The 25,620-nt window shown below is 46.4% G+C and overlaps 1 protein-coding gene across 2 annotated transcripts in view; it reads right to left on the bottom strand.

The window, feature by feature from the left end:
- Positions 1-25,620, bottom strand: part of LOC129383547 (uncharacterized) — a 106,622-nt gene that overhangs the window by 44,503 nt on the left and 36,499 nt on the right. For both annotated transcript variants that reach the window (XM_055068141.2, XM_072284008.1), the window contains exons 4-5: positions 18,095-18,238; positions 1,144-1,175 (exon numbers count right to left, since the gene is read on the bottom strand). In XM_055068141.2, the coding sequence (XP_054924116.2) occupies positions 1,144-1,175; positions 18,095-18,238 (176 nt within the window). The remainder of the gene's footprint in view (positions 1-1,143; positions 1,176-18,094; positions 18,239-25,620) is intronic.

Raw genomic sequence — 25,620 nt, 5'->3', positions numbered from 1 at the left:
CTATAGCTGACATTAATATATACCTAATGTGCCAAAGGGCTGTTTTATGTATACGAATGACCCATCGCCTAAAAATTAAATTCGGCTGAGAAATGCTGATAGGTTCCTGGTATGAAACAAATATTGTACTTTCAGTAAAATATGACAGCACAACGAAACGTACAAGTCTTCATTTACAATTTAGCTTTAGCAGCACTTACCCTCCAGTAACAGCAAGATTATTGCGAACTATACTGCTGGAGTAGCTGTCGTAGCCCTGAATATAGATGTCATCAAGGTATTTTCGTGCGCTATAGGTGTATCAACAGGTTTCAGTATTTTTTTAGCTGAATAATTCCTGCAATTTTAACTGCGCGCTAACATACCTCGACTGAACACCGTTATTTATTATAGGCTATTTGCAATCTTTAAAAATTGACAATACAGTCACTAGCGGCATTTATGACCTAATGTGGGAATTAAATAAAAGAAATTGAAAATATTCACAGCAAATGTACCTAGTTCAGTAACTGGTCAGTTTAGGGCTCACATATTGCGCAAGCAATATCGAGCCCTTGTGAAGTCACATCTGCTTAGTAGAACGCATAAGACTAGTATCAATGTTTTTATATTGGTTGCCAATAAACAGAATTAAAGGAACTTATTTATGGGCCTGAGACGAAACGTCGCGTCATGATGTTCTGGTGCTCCCTCCGGCTCGTACGCTTGTTTGTTATGTTGCAAAAATTGTGCGTATCTGTAAAGCACGTAACCAAGTGAGTCGGAACGAATTCCAAGACAACAGCCTGCTCTGCTCACTCGTGACCACCTTCTGTGTTAAGGCGTCCTGAAACATGCGCGTTCTGGAAAACAAAACAGAAGCTCATCTGCAGAGAAGCTGTTAAATTACATTGGTCGCTCTGAAGCTTGATAATCCTTTTTAATGGTCTCAAATTAGAGGACCTTTATCTAATGTGAATGACATGGCTAGAGAAAATCACGAGGGAATTATGAAAATTGTTATTAAAAGAAAGGAGATTATGCAGTAAGAATAGCAAAAATATGGATATACAAGTCTGTGTTCATTTATATGCAGCCAATATTTCACGTACATGCTCAACAAAAGCATAAGTGAGCCCTAAATCAGAACCTAGTATTACCTACCGGTCTATTCGCGGTTCCTTTCTCTTTTCCACCTGGTAACAAAGAAAACAAAGTGGTTATAATGCTGACATCCATTAAAAATTACCATTTGTAATGTATTTCATAGCTCACAAACGAGACTGTAATACTCTAAACCATCGTTATGCATCAAGCGAATAACCAGGGAAATTTAAAGACCAGGAAGTCTGCAATGCGAAAATGCAAGCATTATATTTATGTTACGATTATTTGGACATCGCGTAACAGTGTGCCTGCCTGTCCACGCATTGCAACAATTTTACTCTTCAGCCACAACGTTAGATTTAACATGCGATAGAACAAGTGTCCCTAACTGGAAAAACCGAAGTGAATGACTGATATACGCAGATGGTGGCCATGCCCTCCATTTCAGATCTAAGACGTATCCTCGCACGCATATAACGCCTTCACTCAGGAATTAGGACGGAATGTCGAGGACCGCATGAATTCTACATAGTTTCATGCCAAGATACTGCAGACTCAATTGAAAGCAAGTCAAGGTGGCAGAGTGACTATGTGGGCATGTTATCTTGAGTAACTATAATTAGAGGAATTAAACATAATACTAAGCTTTCTCGCAAAAAAATGGGTCACCAACTCCAATGACATGCTCAAGGTGACATGCTCATTGGTTGCAGGGAAGAAACATTTTCGCAGTTGCTACCGAAACGCGCTACCTACGTCAAAGGTGGTACTGAGTCCACCAAGGCAATCGTCTGTAGAAATACAATTTACTCATAAGTAAAGTCGAGATGCATTGGCCTAGTATAATGTTGAATTTACCATATGACCAAGGTTCATGGTCGGTTCCTTGCCACCACAGCACGGAAATGCCAAGAATAGGTGGCGTACACAAATATGTGATATGTCGCCATAAATGCATATATGTATGTATATAAATATCGTCACGCAATGGCGACGGCAAAGAACACAGTAGCAATACTGTGAATGACAATACTGACACGTGCAGTTGCTTATCTTTATCGGGCGACAACGTTTCGCCGCTTAACAAATGTTATCGCACAGCGCGGGACGCGCGTGCATGCATCCGAAGTTTCTGGAACGTTATCAATGCTTCTATCCGCTGTCTGTTGTCGCCGAACCTTGTCTTATCTAATTTCATCGCCTGACGCGAATGGTGTAGAACGTTGTGGAAGACACGCAGGTCCCAACGATTAGTCTGGAACGTTCAACGACTGCTGTATAAAAGCCGACGCACTTGACCGCTGATCAGATTTTGATGATCGCCGACTGTGGTCGCCGTTGTCGCCGTTGCTTAAGTGTAGCCTGTTTTTGTGGGCACTGGTTCGTCCAATAAAAGTTAGTTTCGTCTTCACAGTATTGCTACTGTGTTCTTCAAACATCACTCCACGTCACAATGCTAACTTTTGTTGGATGAACCTGTGCCCCCCAAAACAGGCTACACTTAAAGCACAACGGTAGTGGCCAACACATTCTGCGATCGTCGAAATCTGACCTGCCGTTCAAGCGCGTCTGCCTTTATACATCAACAATCGAAGGTTCCAGAGTAGTCGCTGTGCTCACGTGTATTGCAGGAAATTCTACACAATTCGCGTCGCACATGCAGTGAGATTACAGAAGCTTCGGTGCCAACAGAAAACGGGTAGAAACATCGGTAACATTCGAGAAACGTACTTTACCTCTGCGCGTGTCTGGCAATATATATATATATATATATATATATATATATATATATATATATATATATATATATATATATAATGTTATAACACAACGTTTAGGCTGTCAGACGCGTTACTCTCTGTAGCGAGTGCCCTACGACAGAGGCCCAAAACGATAATTGTATGCACAGATGATGTTACGATGAAGCGCACGAACAGTGCTCACACTAATTTCGCCGTGTGCGCTATCGGCCAGCCAGGCCGCAACTTAGCCTGGAAGGGAACACCGCACAAATCGTTTGAGACGCGAGACCTGAACTATCTTCAAACGACGGTAACGTTGGTCCGAAGAAACCTTGACGGGAGCAACACGAGAATTCACTAGGGATGTTTGTTCATTATTAATGTAGGGTTCATGGAAGCGTGATTCAAACTTCGTACAGAATCCGAGTGTATGCCCGGGCGTTCAAAGGGACACGTCTCCAGGAAGAAATGAGACTTATCGACGAGAGACGTAGTAGCGCTGCTTGCGATCCAGCTGACTGCCTTCTGTGTTGACGCAAGCACGTTGCCGATATTCGTCAAGTCTCGAGAGGAACTGTTCGGGTGTGCTTGCCGAGGTGTCAGTTGGGGAATTTAAGAAAGCGGCGTCAATGGTGAAGGTTGGTGAACGGAAGTAAACCATGCACACAGGTGAGCACCTCGTGGTTCGTTGGGCAGCGGTGTTGTGAGCAAACGTCACAAACGGCAAAAGTGTGTCCCCGTTGTTGTGGTTTGGCCCGATATACATTGATATCATATCCATTAGTGTACGATGAAATCGCTCTGTTAAACAATTTGTTTGAGTGTGGTATGCAGATGTCGTCTTAAGAACTGTGCCACAATCTCTGAGCACTTCTTTGATGATAGTTGACATGAGTGTTTTGCCGCGATCACTAAACAGTATACAAGGGGCACCACGATGCAGAACAACGGCATCCAGAGTGAGTGACTGAGTGAAAACTTTACTGAGCTCTAATAATTGTTTTTCTGCGGCTGGGGCGGATTCGTCAGGGTAGCCTTCCTGCTTGTGTCTTCCCCGCAGGTCTTCACCCGCTACTTCGTCCGTCCTCTATCGCAATGGTCAGCTGCTCTCAGTCCAGGGCTCCGCTGGCATCTGCTGCCCCTCGTGCACGCCGCACTAGACCTAGCTGGTCTTCGCAGCGGCTTCTGGACAGCAGTACCTGCCATTGCTCCGCACTTGGGTGCGTTATGATCGGGACTACGTCAGTTTGTTGACATGCCCATGTTATCTGGTATAATGTGGGTTTCTCATTGCACCATGGGCATTTGTCTTCATATAATGTGGGGTGCATTTTACTTAGAACGTTGAGGTTAAGGTGCGACCCTGTTTGTAGTTGTCTCCATGCGACAGCTTCTTCCCTGCTAAGCGACTTGTGCGGGGGGGGGGGGGGGGTACCACTTTCTGGGGCCTCTGTAATTGTCTAAAATGGCCAAGTACTTTCGGGGTACAGGCGTGGGTTCCTCAAGGCTGTCGACGTTGGACGCTTCTGAAAGATCGTGGCAGTGTCTGAGGCCAAACTAGAGCGTAGAGGAACGGTTGCTGCGTATCATGCGCGATGATTCACAGCTGTCACGAACCATCGATGACCTGATGGCGTTATGGGCAAAAGCCTGACCAGGTCTATCCCAGCGATGACATAATGTGTCTAGGGACATGGGATAGGCTATAAATGCTCAGTAGGAGGCGGAGTTGGTCGTTTACGCCATTTACACTGGACGTAAGATGCGGCGTACTTGTCCCCAAAGATAGACATCCCTGGACAGAAGAAACGGCTCCTAACGCGGTTGTATATTTTGTGGAAATCCAAGTGGTCAGCATATGCGTCGTCGTGAAAGGCTTTAAGTCTTGTATGCGCGGCGAACGTAGAAGGAGAGGTACCGAACGGTGTCCGTTGGTGTCGTAAATGTAGCTGTGCAGTACATCGTTTACGAGCTTATGTCACAGTTGTCGACGTAATCTGGCATTTCGTGCAGAGTGCCTTGGATAATGTGGTGTCAGTACCGATCAAAAAGTTGCAATGAGGCGAACTGAGTACCGCCATTGCAAGATAGCATGGGAGTTACCGCTGGCGGTAATAACCTAAGTGGAGACATAGCCTCATCATCAAGTGGCCAGGAATGAAGTGATGTGCTCGAAAATAATAGTGGCAGGGGCCAGCGAGACAGAGCGTCAGAATCTTGATGTTTTTCGCAGACTTGAACACAACGTAAAAATCGTACTCTTGCAATCGGAGCGCCCAGCGACCAAGGCGTCCAGACAAATTTTTCAGTGACGACAACCAGCATAAGGCGTGCGGGTTGGCTATGACTGTGAAGTGGCATCCATAAAGGTATGGTTAAATTTCTTCTATAGGCCAAACTACTGCGACACATTCCTGCTCTCTTATGTTCGGCAGGCATTAAAGCGCGATTGGAATGAGCAACAAATCTCTCTCGTGTAGTGTTATCACGCTGTAGAAGAGGAGAGCACCAATCAAATGGCGAATAGCGTGATTGTGCGAACAAGTTGGTGGGTTCTCATCGAAGTGATCGAGGACGGGGTCGGATGTTAAGGTTTGCTTCAGGGCTTGGAAAGAAAGTTCGCAATGCCCAAGTGAAAGCAATGTCCGACATCAGCAACTTGTGCAGTGGCGACGCTATTGCAGCATAATGGCTGATGAATCGGAGGAAGTAGAATACCGGGCCCAAGAAACTTCTTCACTGTTTTTGATTTTCTGGGAGAGGGAATTGAATCACGGCAGCAATCTTGTCAGGATCAGGTCGAAGGCAATCCTTACTGATAAGGTGGCCAACACTCCAATGTTCTTTCTGACAAAATGCCATTTTTTTGTTTTGAGTTGGAGTCCAGCGTTGGCGACGTATGGCAAAGCTTTGTCCAAACGTCAAGTTGCTGACGAAAGGTTGTAGAAAAAATAACGATATCATGTAATTAACACAAACACCCCTTTCATGTAATTCCGCATAAAACTATGAATATAATGATTTGGAACGCTGCAGGAGCATCACATAAAACGAAGGGCAGTACATTGAACTCGTCGAGTTCGTCCGGTGTTGCAAAGGCTTCGTGCATAGGCATTTGCTAACACCTGGACTGGAGATCTAGACTTAAGAAATATTGAGCGCCTTGGAGGGAGTCAACGACATTGTCGATTCTAGGCATCAGAGAAGCGTCTTTGCGCGTCATCTTATTAACTGCTTGATAAATGGCGCAAAACCGTACAGAGCCTTATTTCTTCGGCACCAACACAAGCTGGCACGAGCAGAAACTTGACGACATCCAAATGAAGTCTCTTTTGATCATGTCATCAACGTTGTGCTAGTGGGGGACACGCGGTATGGGCGGCGGCGTGCAATCGATGTACCTTAAGTTTCAATGCGATGCACTCAGACGGAAGTTTGCCCCAGAAGCTTGGAGTAAACGTCAAATAAATCGCTGTGTTCTTGCAGTAGGGCGAAAAGGGCGTCTGTCTGCGCATTATTTGTTTTATTTATTTACTTGTGATACCCTCAAGGTACATATTTTCACATTGCAAAGGGGAGAGGCGAGAATACATTCCCAGAGCAAAAAAAAAAAAAAAAAATACACGATTAGTTCTAGGAATTCACAGTGCAGGAAACAAACGCGATATGAAAAAGCTAGTAATGCATTCATAACAACCAAAACAGAGACTTGCATAATATGAAAATACAGAAAGGGTACACTTTCCCAAGCAGACAATGTTCACAAATAAGTACGTGATTATGCCATCTGCCACCATACATTATTTTATGTTGATTAGTGCATTCTTAAAAAGAGTGGGGTCACTGATGCTTACTAATGATGTAGGTAGATTATTCCAGTCGACTGAAGTCCTAGGAAGGACTTCCAGTCGACGGTGTTGTGACGGGGTACGTTAACTTTATGTACGTGATCACGACGAGCCGAATAATAAGGCGCAGGTTGGATCCAAAGATAGCGGAGAGATGCGTTGCGGTAGTAAATTTTATGGAAAGGGGGAAATCCGTGATTACTTTCTGCGAAGAGATAATAATGCGATTTGAAGGGTACTTTTCATTAATGTAACACTAGCAGTGTGATGGTAGTTGGCTAAGATGAAACGAACAGAGCAATTTTGCACTGGTTCAATTTCGTTAATTAATGTGATCTGATGAGAATCCCATACAGATGAGGCATATTCTAATTGGCGGCGGACTTATGTTGTGTACAACAGCCGTTTTAATAAAACAGGCGTAAACGAAAAATTCCTCTTCAAGCATCCTAAGGAGCGGTTAGTTTTAGATATTACATATTGTACATGCTGCTTCCAAGAAAGATCGCAAGTTATATGAATGGCAAGATAACGGTAGTATGTAACGGATTGAAGGGGGCAGTCATTGAGGGCGTACGTCGGGCAAGTTGTGTTAGAACGAGAAATCCGCATAAATTTGCATTTATTAATGTTAAGTTCCATGCAGCAAGTGATGCGCCAATTAGATATGGTATTTAAATCAGAATGAAAGGTAGCTATATCAGAGGCATTATTTATTTTTCGATATATAACACAGCCGTCAGCGAATAAACAAATTTGTGAGGAAATGTTATCAGGTAAATCGTTATTATATATTAAAAATGAAAGAGGACCAAGAACAGATCCTTGTGGAACACCGAATTCAACTGGAGCCGCGTTAGATGTGGAGTCATTAGTTAGAACAAAGTGGGAAGGAGACGAAAGGAAGGATTGGATCCAGCTAAGTACTCCAGGGTCAATTTTGAATGCCCTTAGTTTGTGTAGTAGCAATACATTTTTGACCTTGTCAAAAGCTTTCGAAAAATTCAAAAATATGCAATCAGTGAAAAAACCGCTATCAAGATATACATGTAAGTAATGAGTGAAAGTTATAAGCTGAGTCTCACAAGAAAAGAATTTGCAAAAGCCATGTTGACTGTTAGAGAAAAAATTATTTTCTGCAAGAAAGTTGACAAGGTTAGAAAATATAATATGCTCCATTATTTTGCACAGTACTAAGGTAATCAATATGGGCCTGCAGTTAAAAGGATCTTGAGTTTCTTCAGATTTGTGGATCAGAATAATCTTTGCTGTTTTCCCATCATGAGGCAAGGATGAAGGCAGGTATGACTGTCTGATAGAGTATGACTGAAGATGATAGAGGAATACTCACTAGTATTTTTTAGAAATTTCGTCGTGATTTCGTCTATTCCAGAAGAAGACGCAAGCTTAAGAGTGTCTATTATTTTTTTTATGCCAGTAGAGTTAAAAGTTACGGGATCCAAAGGCTGGGGGAATTGCAAAGGCCAGTCAGATGGGGATTTATGGGCGCTGGTAAAGTGGTCACAGTATCATCATCACGTGTGGTAGACAGAGGTGGTGATTCAGTGGACAGGGTACTAGGGAAACAGGTTTGATGCCTGTAAAGCGAGTCATAGCGGTGCCCTGGGAGAGCACAATAGGAGATGTAGGGTTAAATACAGCGGCCAGCACCCTACCATCGTGAAACCGCATCAGGCTAGGGGCAATGCAAATCCCACCAGGTATCCAGTGACCTATAAGTGCAGGGAACACATAACCATCAACAATGGTGTCGGAAGTCAGTACTAGGATATGCTCATTGCCGTGGGGAATGCAACAGCCGGTAGGCGTGACGGAAGGCACCGACATCGTATGAAGGTCAAGTTTCCATCATATGAATATTTCGGTGACGTCAAGATATGAAAGCTGATGCTGAGGCCAGTCAGTCCCATTCCAAAATCATTGCAAGGGTACACGAAGTTAGCACGACAATTAGCAGATAGTTTGCTGAGAGATGCCATCAATTAAAACACGAGTAGAGCAAACACTGGAGGGCTGAATAAGAACTGGATTAGCACAGCGAAGGAGCGGGCATTGTATGGTGTCTTCACCTTTCGCAAGCGAAAACAGAAGTCCGTACTAATAACGGAAAGCGATGCACGTGTGTCAACCAAGGCTCGAGCCGTATTTATTTATTTATTTATTTGTTTATCACAGTACCCACGGCACCAGTTTGGCATTACAGTGGGTGGGGGGAGGAGAGAAGTATATATTCCATTGACAAATAAAAGCAGTTAATAAAGAACACACGAAGAGAAAAATTACAGTTAATGGGAAATCGCTGACGCAAAAAAAAAAAAGGTAAGCAGACTATAATCTCGCATGCGCGAAAGACCAAGCGGTCCTGGGGACGCAAGCGCAAAGTACAGAAAGTAAATGCAAATCACCCGGCTGAAGCAGAGGCATCACTTGAAGATAGCGATACGACATCACGAGGCAACCTGTTCCATTCTCTGACCGTGTCAGGAAAGAAAGACCACTTAAAAAGCGCAGCTCTACATCCACACTCTTTAATCCTAAGTCGGTGAGCGCACCTTGCAGTGTACTCTGGTGCCTTTATGTAGCTATCACGATTGAGACCGGCTTTAGAATGACATATATTGTGCAAAAATTTTATACTGAATGTCTTTCTATGATATTGAAGTGTATTCCAGCCTAAGTTTTTGTTTGTTTGGGATGCGCTAATATACCGAGTATAATATTGAACCACGAAACGGGCTGCTAAGCTTTGTACTCTTTTCTAGTTTCATTGTGTCTGTCACAGTCCAGGGGTCCCAGGTGGTACAAGCATATTTCAGTATTGGCCTTATGTTAGTCTTGTAAAGTAAGTTCCTCGTTTCTACAAGAAAGCATTTCGCATTTCTAAGTAACATACCAAGGACTCTACACGCCTTAGCTATTACATAGTTAACGTGACAATGCCAGCATAGCTTAGAGGTAAAGTAACACACAAATGTATTTATATTCACACACGGATGCAAGATTTGTCCCGTTATTGCTATACGTATATACGTGTGGTGACCTTTGGCTCGTTAAGCATATCTGCACAGTTTTATCAAGCCGTACACTTTCAAGACACGCCGAAAGCACACTTGACTGGCGCTCCGGAGAATTTTCATGTTGTCCGAAGGCTGTAGCTTTCCCGCGTGAAGCTGCACTATTTAGTTTACCGCTGCACTGAAGCGGTAAAGGTATTGCTGTAATACGGTGCAGGGTACCGTGCATTGCAGCTACTTGCTGTGGTGGCTGCCGAGAAAGTGGCACTATAGTGGCAGCTTGAGCGTAAGTTCGCACATGTATGAGGTGTGGTATCAGGACTTGAGGGCACGTCACGGTAGCTATTTCTTTCATCACAATATGGCGTTGGCTGCCACCAGAAGGCGTCAGATGGGCGTTGGGAGGGATTGACGAAACTTGTGCAGTTCACCTCGAATGATAGATCGAATCAGTGCACGTATAGCGGTGTCATTGGACGCCCTGAAATCAGAGTATCAGGTTGTAAGCGGATCATAGGAAGTTCCTCGAGGCGTTCACACGTGTAGACAGTGAGACTGTTCTTTAGTCTCTCGAGCGAGATTCCCACGACAGAGGCCTAAAACCGTGACGATGACTATGTACAGATAAGAACATGAAGTGTATGAATAATTCTCGCGAAAGATATGCGCACGCACACACACACACACACACACACACATACATATATATGTATATATATATATATATATATATATATATATATATATATATATATAACGTTCTTCATTGCAATGGCCACACCGGACAAAGGAGAAATTCTGGCGACTTAGTCTGTAAACAAGACCGCAGATTCATGATACGGGTTGAGCCGCTGCACGCGGATGATTTCGCGGTTACGACGGCGCATGTCAGACGGCGGTGTGAGTGGCTCTATGAGGAAGTTGACGGGAGAAGATCGATTTAGTAAGCACAACCAAACGAGTGTTCAGGGTAGACTAGTTGGAGTCGAGTTGCGGGGCATCGTGTTTTGATCGTTGGTGTTTCTGATCGCCCGAAGTGAAGCGGCGGGCCAACTGACGACAATCTTCAGCTTGTCTGGCGGCATCCAAGATTGGCAGGTATCCTGGGTGCTAGGGCAGACTGGTATCAATTGTGTGAGAGGAATGAGGGCTTAAAGAAGAAACAAGGGAGACAAATTGGTAGTGGCTTGCGTTGTGTAATTGTAGGTGTAGTGGACGAATGGAAGGACTAGGCACCAATTGTAGTGGTCGTATGCGATATACACAGCGAGCATGTTACGAACGGTGCGATCAAAGCGTCTCGTGGTGCCATTGGCTTGCGGGTGATAGGCGGCGCGTGTCCAATGAACAATAGCGAATTGATCGAGCAATTTTTCAGCGATTTCAGACCGGAAGGCGTGTGGCCTCGGTCACTTAGGATTTCACGAGGGTCTCCATAACGAAGCATAAGATGGCGCAGTATAAAAGCGGCGATTTCCTGCGCTGGAGCAGCTCGGGGGACAGCAGTCTCTGCGTAGCGTGTCCGGTGGTCAATGGCAACTGTAATCCGCCGCTTACCTGATGTAGTCAAGGGGAATGACCTATATAGATCGAAACCAACAAGATCCAAGGGCTGAGTTTGGCATGGCAGGGGTTAATGTTCACCGGCTGAGAGGTGCGGTGTGGACTTCCTTTGGTGACATTCACGGCATGAGCGCACAAAGTTCCGAGCGAAGGTGTGCATCCTCCGCCAGTAGTAGCAGTGCCGAACTCTTTCGTATGCCATCTAAACGCCGGCGTGACCACATTGTGGGTGCGAATGAAAAGAGGAACGGAGCCCTGATCTCAAGACTCTTCGGATGACGAGCAATCACGTCCCTCTAGGGCATAGTTGAGTCGGTACAGGAACTGAACAGGGGTGGCAAAATGCGCAGATGGATGCCGTAATGTTCGAGAGGCTCCAGTTGTTGAGGTTTCCGAGAGAAGATCGAAAAGGGATGCAATCCCGGGGTCATTGTGTTGTTCGGCAGCAATAGTGTCCAAATCAAGGGACGACAACGTGCGTTCCCAGGGGGAATCTGTGAAAGCGGTGAGCGAGAGAGAACGTCAGCATCGGAATGATTCTGCCCGGAACGATACATCACGCTTATGTCGTATTCCTCAATTCGCAAGGCCCAACAAGCGAGGCGGCCAGGTGGATCTACTAAATTAGAAATCCAGAAAGCGTGGGGTGGTCGGTGGCTACGTCAAAATAGCTGCCATATAAACGACGGCGAAACTTTATAAGCGCCCTGATGATGCCCAACCACTCCTTTTCCGTGACGCTGTAATTGCTTCCGCCTTAGCGTGCGGCTCACATAAGTCACGACGTATTCTGCGTGGCTAGAATGATGCTGTGCAAGCCCAGCACCAAGGTTTACACCACTTGCTTCCATATGTACTTCAGTAGTAGCCTGAGTGTCAAACTGTCTAAAACTAGCTGGCGCCGTAAGACGGCGCAAGGTGGTGAACGCATGGTCTCGGGCGGTACTGCGATGACAGGTATTTCGCACCGCGAAGCAGGTGGGAGAGGGGTGAGGAGGTAGATGCAAAGTTTCCAACGAAGCGCCGGAAACAGATGCACAAGTCGATGAAACTGCGAGCGAAGTTCTGTCATTGAAGTAGGCTTAGGAAACGCAATGATGGCCTGTAATATTTCGGGACACGGAAGAAGGCCATCCTGGGTCACAATATCGCCGAGGATCATCAACTTGTGCGTGAAAAAGCGACATTTCTTGAGACTAAGCATTAGACCGGCGTTCGTCAAGGAACTCAGTATGTCCTGAAGGCGGCGCAGGTGTCTTCCGAAACAAGGGGGCAAACACAACGATTTTGTAGAGGTAACATAGACAGATCTTCTATTTAAGGCTGCACAAAACGTTGTACATATTCCTTTCGAATGTAGTAGGCGCGTTGGAAACTCGCAAAAGCATAACGGCGAACGCATATACACCATCTGGTGTAACAAATGCAGTTTTTGAGCATTTTCCTCTCCCACCGGGAACTGCCTGTTCCCGGTGGGACAGTCAACGCGATTATTGCTGAATTCCAACGCATCAAAGATGTTGAACGCCGACGCATCGCCCACAACTCCACCCGCCTTCCGAACACGGCATCAACATCAACGTGCAAGGACGTTCGTATAACGACTCAGCCTTTAACGGCAGAGACTATCACCCTAATTGTTCAACGTGAAATCAAATCCGCCTCGCCCGCACATTTCATGCGAGGGAACCCAGTGCTCCCCAACCGACAATATTGTCTATACAATCTGGTGTTCCTCAAGAACTGGCAAACGTGGGCATTAAAGACCTCTGTTCTGTGAACCGTCCTGACATTTGCCCTTCGGCCACCTTTAGCCCTGTCCAACGCCATTGTCCTACTCGCAGTTATCGCGATCCGAATGCGTGGAGGACGCCTGAGGACAAGCCAATTTGCTTCCGGTGTGGACAAGTGGGACACATTTCACGGCATTGTCAAAGTCCTTGGCCCACGCGTTCTTAAACAAGCTTCTCAAGGTTCCGCTATCCACCCCGACGCCAGCACCAGTTGTCAACACCAGTTGAACCAGAAACATTTGCCGAAAACACTAGGACCGCCGCCCAGTTCAGCCGCTCACCCTCACCACGACGCCGACCTTCTCGTTCAACTTCCCCACGCCATTCCCCGTCCGCGTCCTACTCCCAGCGTTTTTCTTCGGGAAACTGACGGCTACAGCTCCTGGAGCTGAGGCTGCTATTACGACCTGCCCTCCAATTCCTCTGTTGACACTCCCTACCAATCAGAACCTGATAGACGTTGAAGTGGATGACCTACCTGTTACTGCTTTCATCGACACCGGCGCCCGTATTTCTGTTATGAGCCATCACCTCCGTCAGAAGTTAAGGAAAGTTATGACCCCTGCCCCATCACGTGCTGTTAGTGTGGGGATGGTGGTACATCTCGCGTAGCTGGCCTATACCGCATGTGTCAGTGTTGCCGGTCGTCAAACTTCTGTTTTGTTCAAAGTCCTCGCCTGATTTTCCCATGACGTCATCCTCGGTGTTGACTTTTTATACGCCCATTTCGCCCTCATCGATTGTTCCGCTGGTACTGTACAGCTTCACCTGCCATGTACAACTGATCAACTCGGGCCACTTAAGAGTCGACTCTGTTCTGCCGCGCACGTCCGTTTGCCGCCGCAAGCTGTGACTTCTGTTTCTATTACATCTCCTCCAGTAGCCGACGGTGACTACGTGCTAGCTAAAATCACTGCTGTTCTGTTGACGCACAATGTTGGTACCCCAAACGCTATTCTAACTCTATGTGACAACCTTGCTTTCCTTCCTGTGCTGAATTTCTGGCTGTGCTCATAGGTCCTCCGACAGGGCATTTCCCTTGCTATGCAGACGATTTCCTACGTCATCTCGCCTTCGTCTCCACCTGATGTTGCTCTCTCGCATACCGGTGATATCCCGTCTTGTTCACCCGATCTGTCTCCTACCCACCTAAACAAAATGATTGCTGCAGACCTTTTGCGTCATCAAGCAGACGATCTCCTTCGCCTCCTCTCCTCTTATCGGCATGTCTCTGACCTTTGTGACGGTCCTCTGGGCGAAACTGGCGCTGTCAAGCAGCGCGTAAACACTAGCGATGCCCATCCTATCCACCGATAGTCATACCGGGTATCTCCAGCTGAGTGCCAGATTATTCAAAAGGTGGTCAACAAGATGCTCGCCAAACATATAATCAAGCCGTCCTGCCGCCCTTGGGCTTCCCCCACGGTTCTTCACAAAAAAATATGACAGCTGGAGATTTTGCGGGAACTACCGGCAACTTAGCAAGATCACCAGAAAAAGACTAGTACCCACTCCCAGGTATAAACAATGCCCTGGATTTCCTCCACGGCGTCAAGTATTTTTTTTCAATTGACCTTCATTCTTGACACTGGCAAAGAGCCGTCGATGACATGGCCCATGAGAAGGCTGCTTTTTTTTTTTACCCGATGACGGCTTTTATCAGTTTAACGTCATGCCCTTCGGCTTATGACCGGTGCTGTGATCAACCACTTACGTAGATGGGCCGGTGCTGGGAAGCGGAGGGGGCTATCCTTCGGCGGTGGTTCAAGGAAGTCCAAGTTGATCGTGACGTTTACCGGAAGTGCAACTACAATGCCGTGTGTTGTGGTCAGTAAAGCACAAAAGGTATATACAGGCTGGAGCTGGAGCGAATATCTTGTACTGCTCATCCATTTGGCTTATGCAACGCCTCGGCCACCTTCTAACACATGATGGACACCCTCTTGTACGGTTTTAAATAGTGCATGTGCCTTTGTTATCTTAATGACGTCATTGCACTTTCACCGACATTTAAAATTAAAGTATGGGCTTTTACGTGCCAAAGCCACCTTCTGATTGTGAGGCATGCCGTAGTGGAGGACTCCGGAAATTTTGACCACCTGGGGTTCTTTAACGTGCACCTATTCATCTAAGTTCACGGAGGTTAGCGCATTTCGCCTCCATCGAAATGCGGCCGCCGTGACCGGGATTCGATACCGCAACCTCGTGCTCTGCAGCGCAACACAATAGCCACTGAGCAACCACGGCGGGCTATTTTCTTTCACTGACATTTGAAACGCATCTCGACCGACTTTCCCATATCCTTTCTGTGTTTCGCAACGCCGAACTTCAACCTGATTTATCCAAGTGCAACTTCGGACGTCAGCAACTTACGTAGTAGTGACGGTGAAGAAAGCAGCCCAACTGCGAATGACAAAGCTAGCATTTTATTGGGCGAACACGTGCCCTCAAAAACAGGCTACGCTCAAAGAACAGCGTTTGGAGCGAACACAGCTGGCGATCATCGAAAATGTGATCAGAGGGTCAAGCCCAGCGGCATTAACGCACGAGTAATCTAAGGTTCCAGATTAATCGCTGGTGCCTGAGTGTCTTCCAGAAAGTACTACATTGGCGCGCATACATGCGATCAGATTACAGAAGGTTCGGTGCGGAACTATGCCACAACCGGATCGTTCCGGTTGTGGGATCGTTCCCAACCTGCGGCAAGTTGTTTTTTCATCCACTTTCATTTCCAATAATTTATTTCATTTATTAAGCACAAGTAATTTCCCCTATATCGTCCTTGGTGTCAGTGTTTGTTGGCTTCTTATGATATGACTAATAAAAATTGGACGCCTCAGTTAAGCCTCTTTCTTCTGGTCTATCTTAATTACATGCACCTTAACTAATTTCACCTTATTTAATACGAAAGGTCGTGGGTCCGACTCCATCCAATTAATGCTCATAGGTTTCAGTCTCACTTTTTGGTGGTACACAATTTTGGTGCCATAACGCGGGACATCACATTTTTCGACACATGAGCCATCTATGGCGTTGGCCTTAAAAATATTTTAACAATATTTACTAACTCGCACTAACATGACTGGCTGCCTATCTTTTAATGTGAATCGCACTATTAACCAACTTCGGCCGATTTCAGTCTGCCTATCTATCTTCCCGCCTCTTACGCCATTCGAGTGGCCCAAATCGCCGACTTGCTTGGGCCACTGATTATGTGCTCTTGGTCATGATGCCTTCGTGTTCGTTCCATTGTCGTCACTACAGCCGTCGTCGTTGAGCCATCGTCATCATACAGACGTTGCGCATTCTTTCGTAATGTAGTTGTGGTCATTCAATCGTCGGCATTCCAGCTTCGTGATGTTACTTTCGTGGTGCTGCTGTCGTTATGCTTCGATTCAGACGCAGTGGTTCAAGATGTCTCATTGCTTGGCTCACTAGACAGCCTCATGGAGGTGACACCGCCCTGATCATTCCACCGCCATCATACCAGCTTTGTCATCCAACTTTCGTCGTGCTGTCACAATCACGCCATCGTCATGTCGTCACGGTGTCGTTTTATCCAATTCCAATGTCGTCGTGCCATCGCCGTCATAGCGCATTCGTCATTCTATTTACGCCAATCTTATCACTATATGCTTAATACACTGTCGTCATTAATAGTTATTATTCCGCCTTTGTCAACCCATGATCACCATACAGTGGCTATCATGCATCCGTTGTCTCATCCTCATAATATCCTCGCGGTCGGGCCATCGTCTTCACATCGGCATCGCCATCCGACTTTCGTCATGCCGTCGTCGTCAAGCTAACGTTGTCAGAGGTTTCATGATACAGTCATTCCTACAATATTGTCATCATACACTTGTCATCATTCCGCTGGCCGCAAACTGTTGTCGCGCCATCATCATTCAGTCATCGTCATGCAGGCTGCCACCGTGATGACGTCGCATTCATTACACCGTCATCACTGTAACTTCGACATCCACCTCTCATCATGCCGTTGTCATGAGCCACCGTAGTCACACAGTCGCTGTCACGGCCTTGTGAATGCACCATTGTCGTCACGTTGTTTTCTCACCACTAGCATCAATTCAGTAGTGTCAGCCCGGTGTCGTCGTCATACCACCTTCGTAGATACGGGTACATCTACGCGATTTATTTTTCGTCATTATTTTGTATTCATGCTGTCATCGTTGAATCGTGATTATGCCTTCGTTGCCATGCCATCGTCGTCATTGCGTCGTCGTCAGACAGACGCTGCCACGCATATGTTATTACACCGTTGTCAGGCCGCTGTGGTCGCGCCATCCTCGCAAATCCCGCTTCTTCACCTGGTTGCATTCGTACTATCGTCGTCACCCCATCGTCATCATGCAGTTGTCGTCATCTTATTGTCCTCGTGTTGTCATCGTTGCACCACAGTAGTAATTTAAGGAACGACGTCTCAGTGTCATCATGCCGTCGTCGTCGTCTTTGTTGTGTCATTGATATTCCTTCTTTCTTAATCCATCGTCAATGCACTGGCGTCGTACAGTCGTCGCCATGCCGCCACGCTCGTACATAAACTAGGCGAGGGAGTGGAGTAGCAAAACGCGAGAAAATTAGAGTATGTGACGCATAGCCGAATCAACGGAAGCCTCAAAATTAGCACTGCGTGTCTTCAGTCAACTTCGCTCCAGGAATGCGGTCTGTTGCTACATTGTTACAATGCTATACCCATTAACGTTGACAGCCATCGTTAGATTGGTGTTAAATATCAAGAAAGGGGCTGACAGATGGAATAGCACACTGTGGTTGTAATTTTTGCCGCATATATATTTAATGAAAGGTAAATTATGACAAACTGTGGGACCTAAAGTTTCCAATTTTGCTTCTAAGACAGCCTCAACTGCAGGCGTAGCTCCGAAGCAAATGAGTGCTTATTAGCTTCTTTAGAAAAGGAACAAGTGTAGATAGACGTGCGCTTCCATCGTCATTTCCAATGGTAAGTAACCGTCAACTAGGGTACGTATTAAAAGTCTACTTACGGTTGGTTCTTTCTCGTAATAGGATAAGTTGTGGCGATATCCGGCTTGAGAATTATTAATGAGTTGAGATCGGACACAAACCGGAAAACCTGGTTGATAATACATTCCTCGGGATAACATAAGCCTCTTTTGTCCTCCGATCAACTGCAGGCAAGGTGAAAATATGTCAGGCGAACACAAGTTCGACAGAGCCCCTCGAAATCTTTACATTTATTATGATTTACGAAGTGCATATAAAGTATTTGTGCTCATATACTAAAAGAGTGACATACGGAGCTGATCGAGAAACACACGACACTGTATGAGGCAGCTATGCAACACGAGGCCAACACAATATGTTGGCTACGTGCGACGCATTACGTGGGAGTGGGAGAAGAGCAGGGGAGCTGGAGGAGTAAGATGGTGGCAACTTTAACACGAAACTGAAAGCACAGTAAACTGTATTTTCTTATTCTGTTTGTCTGGAATGCGTCCGCCAAGACCGACTTGAATTTGTACTTTATCACTGAGAAGAATCATGGTATAGCCCCAGGTATAGCAGGGAATTTAGTCAAACAACGCCGAGAGGAAAACTTCTTCAACGGCAACCGAGCGAGCCGCTGCATTTTTAAGACGCGGGGACATTTTTGGTAACACGTGAAGTTATTCATCATTCAATGCTTGAACACCCGAATATGGCTAAGTCATAATTAAGTACGCACTGTAAATAATATACGCACATTTATGGTTGTCCCATACCAACATTTCTCATATAAATTTATTTATATTTGCATTTATATTTGATAAGGGATAGCATGCGGATCTGACCTTGATATGCTGCTCATGAAAGGAAATCACCGAGCACATAATTGTGAAATAGCACACACGTTCCAATATACTTACTGCTGCAAGACAATTTTCTAGAGTGCAGTGGGTGAACATTAAATTATTCGCATGAAGCCTTGGTTGTTTAATCTTCGTCGCAGTCTGATTACAGTTTCTTGGTATTAGGTTTATGAACCAACGGCTGCGCGAAGAAAATTGTAAGAAACTGTCCAATTCGGCAAAAATTTCTGAGAATATAGAAGAACCTCCGCGACAGCTTTATGTTTGTGCAAAAATACATGTAATATAATTGCAGTTAAAACTCGATCTAACGAAACCGGATTTTACGAAGTTCTCGATCTAAGGAAGAAATTTGCATTCCGCGGCAGGCACCAATAGGGTTCAATGTCATCATCCATCCTAATTATAGAAACAAAACTTGGTCGAACTCGATTTAATAAAGTTGTTGCTGAAATAAATGAGTAAAGAAGCAGTAATTTGTTTCTAATTTTGACATAGACGGGCGCTTCTTCGAGCGCACGCTCGAAGAAGAACCCGTCTGTGTGACTGAATCTCTCGGTTTAGATCAAGCTTTGCACGTCTGCTAGTAGTTTGTTTATTCTGCTTCTTATATGGCTTGCGAAATTTTCTAGTAAAAAAAAAAAAAACACGGGGGCGTTTGTACGTCGCCTCCCACCTCAGTCATTTGGTCCTCGGTTGGCCAGGCGTGGGCCTCATCGCCAGTCAGCACTTGACCCACGCTCAAACACAAGCGGGGTGGGTATATCTTTAATCAAAAGACTAGCGCAAATAACAGGAACACATACAGTGAAGACGACAGGACGAGCGCTAAACATCAACGGAGGTTCTATTGCGAGAGAAGGTACATATATACATTTCTGTGGTGCATGCGCACACAGGGTTAAAAAAGTACAAGCACAATCTAATCAAAATGTGGTGAACTATTCTGCAAGTACATTTTTTTTTTGGACAAGGCAAGTGATGTCGTGCTGACACAGTTATCACCCTCCCTGTCAATGTGGTATGCCTCACAAATCTCGCGCCCCCATCTTGTGCCTCCCCTACCAAGCACACACGTGGTATAAAACGCAGCCACGCACTCGCACCGCATACAATGCTTGGCCAAATGGGAATGATGGCAATGATGACACACCAACTAGCCCAGCTTTCTGCCTTGATCGCAATGGGTATATCTGTCGCCACTCCGTTACAGGTAGTGCAGTAACGTAGAACATAGTCTTTTCGCAAATACTGAGACCACGACAAACAAAAAACTTGCAGTTTCGCCCGAAAGGGGAAGTATTGATTGCGATAGCAAATTACTAGACAGATATACGAAGTAAGGATCGTAGTTTTATCGGTCGTGTAAAGTTGTAAGCATTCGCATACTAACTTACCAATCACAGTGTGTCATGATCGAAGAGGCAAAAATGAACATGTCGTGCTCAATGACCGTGGGAACTTGCTGTCAAAACGCTGGAGTGAGCAAAGGCGGCAACAGCAGTGAGCGAATTGACTTTCGTGTTGTCCCTCGCTTCAACGTGATCTAAACGTCGAAACATACCGCATACGAAGCTCTCGGCGCATGCACCAAGGTAAATATACCTGGTAGCGAAGCTTCCATAGGAGCCCATACGTTCAAAACATGGCGGTTCATCGATGGTTCATGGGCCTTAGCGCCATCTGTATATGGAGGGAACACTTCCGGCGGATGGAAAAATAATGTGATGCCATATCCGTTAAAAACAGAAGTGACGTCATTTTGTTTTCGAAGGCGCGAAATTTGTTTTGTTGGCCTGCCTTTAGAGCTATATATTCAAATGCCCCACCATTTGACTTGCTGGGCGTTTCGAGCTTTCAGCGCGGAAAGCAAAGCAGGAAAAGGTCAGCCGTACGGTTCTCGAAATCGCACCCCTGCACAGGACATACGATCTTTGGAGGCCGACGAAAGCTTTAGGTGTAGTGTGCTAATCCTATCTTCGGATGCCAAACCCGTTGGCCAGCGCAGTCGCGCGAAAAGAACTAAACAATTATCTGGCGGTCGTAACTCACTACTTTTGACTGAGCAGGTTAAGAAGCGATGAAGCTACCCCCGTCATCAAATTAAGACAAACTTCGACAAGCAATAAAGCACAACGTGTGACGGGGGCGTATTTCAACAGGTAGACTTTACGAGCGCGCCTTTATGAACATTTCAAGAGCTTCATTGCGAGTGATAGCGGCGTCAACGCCCTCTGTAACGATGGGCGCTGAAAATAAATATGTTTATGAATAATAATAAAATAAATGAACTTGTACTTCCTAACTCGTCACAAATGTATAAAATTGACCAGGAATTTTATCTTCGTTGAATGAATCTAACTGTGTCTCGCTTGGATTAAAAAAAAAAAAACGATTTTTTCTTTCCCAATGTTTGTTTCCTCCAAACATAGTCGCGCTATAATCGCTTCTGCGATAACCACCCGTGCTGATATTGGTGACAATTTGTACTGAACCGCTTTTCACCCGAAGCTTCGCGACCTATTTGGATCGACCTTGCATGCAGCTTGTCCACATACTAGATGCTTTGAAGATGAGGCCAGCGCGAGCGCGCGCTTTGTTCACAGGGCAGATTGCTTTCGAGATACGGCACGCGCGCCGCCACGCCGTAAGCAGCAGCCGCCGGAGAAAAATGTCCCCATCCTTCGGCCCCCAGCCCCCACGCCTCGCACGCAAAAGAAGATGGCGCGCTTCCGCCCCCCATCGCTCCTTCGCGCGAGCGAAATTGTGCCTCGATCTTCGGCTGAGCGACGCAAGCTGTCACTCGCACATACAGCCTACGGCGCGCTGCGACGATGTTTTGGTTTTGCACTTTATGGCGAACATCACGGCGACGGCAGAGATACGCTTGGAGTGTTCATATAACTGCTATCACAATGAAATTCACAAGCCCAGACCACATGTATACTTCTGGACGGGCGCAAGCTCCCGTCCGCACCCAAGCATGGGCAGACGGTACAACACGGCTCGTACGCGTCAAAACGCGGTGCGACCTCGGTGAACAGCTCCTCTGTTATCGCGCGCTTGCGCTGCCTAGCGCTGCCCCGCGTCGGCGCGCCTGGCTATGCAGCTACGGCGCGCTACATTCAACTCTTAGTGAGGCAGATTTATAGAACGCAAGAAAGGGCTTCTTAGTTCTTTTTCGTGCTAATCTAACAGCTATAAAGATATTACAATTACGTTAATAGATATCGAAGCATTTTGAAGCCTTGTCGATAACAAAGTACGAATTGGCGTCTGCAAAGGCGTCGATGAGTGAGCCATAGACCAGCGCCTCCTCTATATTTTTCAATGCCAGGCAGATGCTTTCGATACGTCCTTTCTCCACCCTCTCCTACCGTCATTTTCTACTCCCCCACGGCCGCTAGCGTTCCCGCCTGCTTTAAGTATAAACCCCATGCAAGCGATTTCTTGCGCGGCAGCGACAAGCGACGCGATGGAGATGGCTGTTGCGTTCGCTCGTCGCCCAGAAGTCAAACTCCAAGCGAGCGACCGCTTCGCGCGACACATGGAGGAAGGAAACTGAGGAGAGGCTCTACCCCCTCCGCGCGCTAGGAGAAAAGTGTGGAGGAGGTCACTTAGTAGGTTCTCCTCTTTTTGCTGATTTTTTATTTCTTTGCCGTAGCGGCCACGCCTTTCGGGCCACAAGGCCGGCTCTGTTTTGGTTCTGTGCGCTCACACGTGTTGCTCCGTAGGTTCGTACCGTGGCAAAAGCGCCGTGCGGGCAGGTTTGCGTTGGTCTCCGTGTTTTGTTGCGCTGCGTTATCTGGACCGTGCTTTTCTGGATGTTGCTGTGGCCAGGTGGGACAGGAGGAACTAAAGTTCGTGAAATGAACGTGCACGCAACGCTGTGCGCAATGTACCGCGCCATGGCAATGGCAACGGACGAAGGTATATCCGTGGGAAATTTTGCCCTCTTGGGCGGAATCATGCTAACGTGCTAACGATTGTTTAGTATTGCTGCGGAGCGCGCGGGACCGAGCAGCACGGTTGCGCGTAGCGCGGCGTGGTTTCGCGAGAAATGTGGACAAGAGAGGAGAGCTGGCCCAATAGGCGGAGCAACGCCATGAGCAACGCCAACTTCCGGCTTCACTTTAGCTTCACAAAGAGTGACGTCAGGGCCTCTCCTGAGTTTCGTTCCTCCGTGGCGCGACAGCTCTCCAGTGTTGCCGGTATGAGGGGATCGAGTTAGCGCCGAACGTGGCGTGGCACTTGCTATAATTGTTTAAGGTAATTTGTTCGGCTGTACAAAGCAACATAAAATCTTCTGAAGGTCTTGCAATAGGTTTATTTTGTTTACATATCAAAATTTGGTAGTTTGCTCGTTCCGTTTGTATACTGAGAAGCGCGCACATTTGCAAACCGGTAGTACGTCACTAATGTGCATCCTGTTCTGGCTGCCTACTATTGGCTAGTCGCTCACAGCACTTCCGGGCGACGAGCGACGGATTCTAGATTTGCAAAACCGATCGATAGCGCGATAAGACCGAGCGATCTGTTGAAGCGACGGCCCGATCCGTCGCGCGAAGCCGTCGCTCTTCGCTGTCGCGCACAACATCGCGCTCATGGGGTTTAGCCTTTATGGTCGTCAGGGAGAGTATCATCTGGGTGGTGCCTCACACGAAAGACTGATGGACACATAATAACCTGACACCTGACGAACGCAGGGACGGAGCGTCTACCACATCTCATCGGGAACGGCGCGTGATTAGACGCCCGCGTTACGCAAGCAGGCGTAGCTAAATTAGTCGTGCCTAAAACCCCTCACTTTTCCAAAAGTAGCGCCATTCTTAGATCTTTCCGCCACCCCGCTCTCCCCGGCGTTTCCTCCTCCACGCCTCCTGTTGCCCCAGACTCCTCCGCTCTCCCATTGGCCAATCTGTGCCACGTGGAAGTACGCGTCGCGCTTTTGTTTATTTTTTTCTTTCCAACGAGCTCCGACCGCCATTGCTGGCCCAGTGCGGCAAAAGTACGCGCAAGCGGATTGATCACGGGAAGTCGCGGGATAAAATCGCGGCCGCGGCGACCTCATTTGGATGGGGGCGATACGCAAAGACGCTCGTGTCCCGTCCATTGGGGGCACGTTAAGGTACCTCAGCTGGTAAAAATTATTTCGGAGTCCCCCATTATGGCGTGCCTATAATCAGATCGGGTTTCTCGCACGTAAAACCCAAACTCTGTCTTGTGTTCCTCGAGTGCTCCAGTTAAAGCAACACTGCTTGCCTGCGAAAACTTACAACGCTAAAGAATACAGACGCACGTACTACACAGATAAAGAATAAGCGCTTCAACAAAAGTGTTACTGGTGCTTGAGGGGAGGGGGATAATTTTCTTCGGAACCATTGATGAGTTTTCCCATCAAGTTCGTTCTTGCTATCAAATGCTAACCATTTGCACTGTAATAACAATAAATAAATAAATAAATAAATAAATAAATAATTAAATCAATAAATCAATACATAAGGATTTCATGTGCCGGTACGTTGTTCAAGTTATCAATAATGTCTACATGTGAAAACCTTGCTCATGGCCTCCACAACCCGTGCATGAGCTACACACACCTGTAAAAGGCACGGAGGTGAAGCGGCCCTGTTGCTAGGCGTTGCTGGCCCCAGACAGTTCAAATCTCACAAGCGCCGGCCGAATAAATGTATTCTGCAGGCACGTAAATGAACCTAGGAAACCACGTACACATTAAAACCGGGAACTGAGGTAATTACGCGCGTGTTTGGGCATACCATGTGCATGCGTCGTGTTTCAGCAAAACGACCTCTGAGCGTGCGGGTGCTTTACGCCTTAAATAATGGCCTTTTTCTCTAATTTATTGCTCCATTTCTTGCTCAATTTTCTTCAGTTGACATTGTTGACAAGAACTAATAAAAGCGCGACTATATTTTTTCATGCTGGGCCATGTAAACCTCGTTTTATAGTATGTTCTCCAGAAGCCGTCATGCCGTTCTGACTGTCGTGATAGAGGTCAAGAACTTTGATTTTCACTGTATCTGGTAAGTGAAATTTTCCGTTTAAATACAGGCGCTTTTCTATGCCTTCCCACACTTTAGGTAAATTTAACAAGGCGGTCCGCCATGTTAAAGGACGCGTACGTCTCTTGTGCCACAGTCACTTCATCATTCCAATAAAGGTTTAACTTCAGTGTCTTCATGTCTGATCCCGAAAGTAAGAATTTATAGTAGCATCCCTTCACGACAAGGGCGTCGATATTTGCCCTCGATAAGAGACATTCGCTTTCGCCCATTTATCATATATTTGTTTCGTCCCATCAAAGCTCTGTACCTGCACCGGTCGTCCTCGAATTATTTGGTCACTATGCGGACTCCGGTAGATCTGCATCTACTATCTGAAGAAGCCACCTTTTCTCGCCAAAATATCCTAGGGCCTTTCCTGAGCGATATTTGTAAAATATAGCTCCGTCCCACCTTTAAAATAGGTTTTCGTCAAATGCTTCTGAAAAGCTCGTTCTCCACTGTTTCCACGTATCCTTCATAAGTCCAGCGTAATGGATGTCATAGCACTTCTTGGCAAGTCGGCTGAGAAACTGCCGCATGTCCCTTATGCGATGGCAGGGCTCATCCCAGGAGTTCTCGTCACACGCTTGTTTGTAGAACTGGATCCAAGTCTCAGGGCTTGATTGAGCTGTTTCC

Source organism: Dermacentor andersoni, chromosome 8 (genome assembly GCF_023375885.2).
Source record: "Dermacentor andersoni chromosome 8, qqDerAnde1_hic_scaffold, whole genome shotgun sequence".
Taxonomy (NCBI): Eukaryota; Metazoa; Arthropoda; class Arachnida; order Ixodida; family Ixodidae; genus Dermacentor; species Dermacentor andersoni.
Note: the sequence above shows the minus strand (reverse complement) of the source record. Positions and strands in the feature narration are given on the sequence as shown.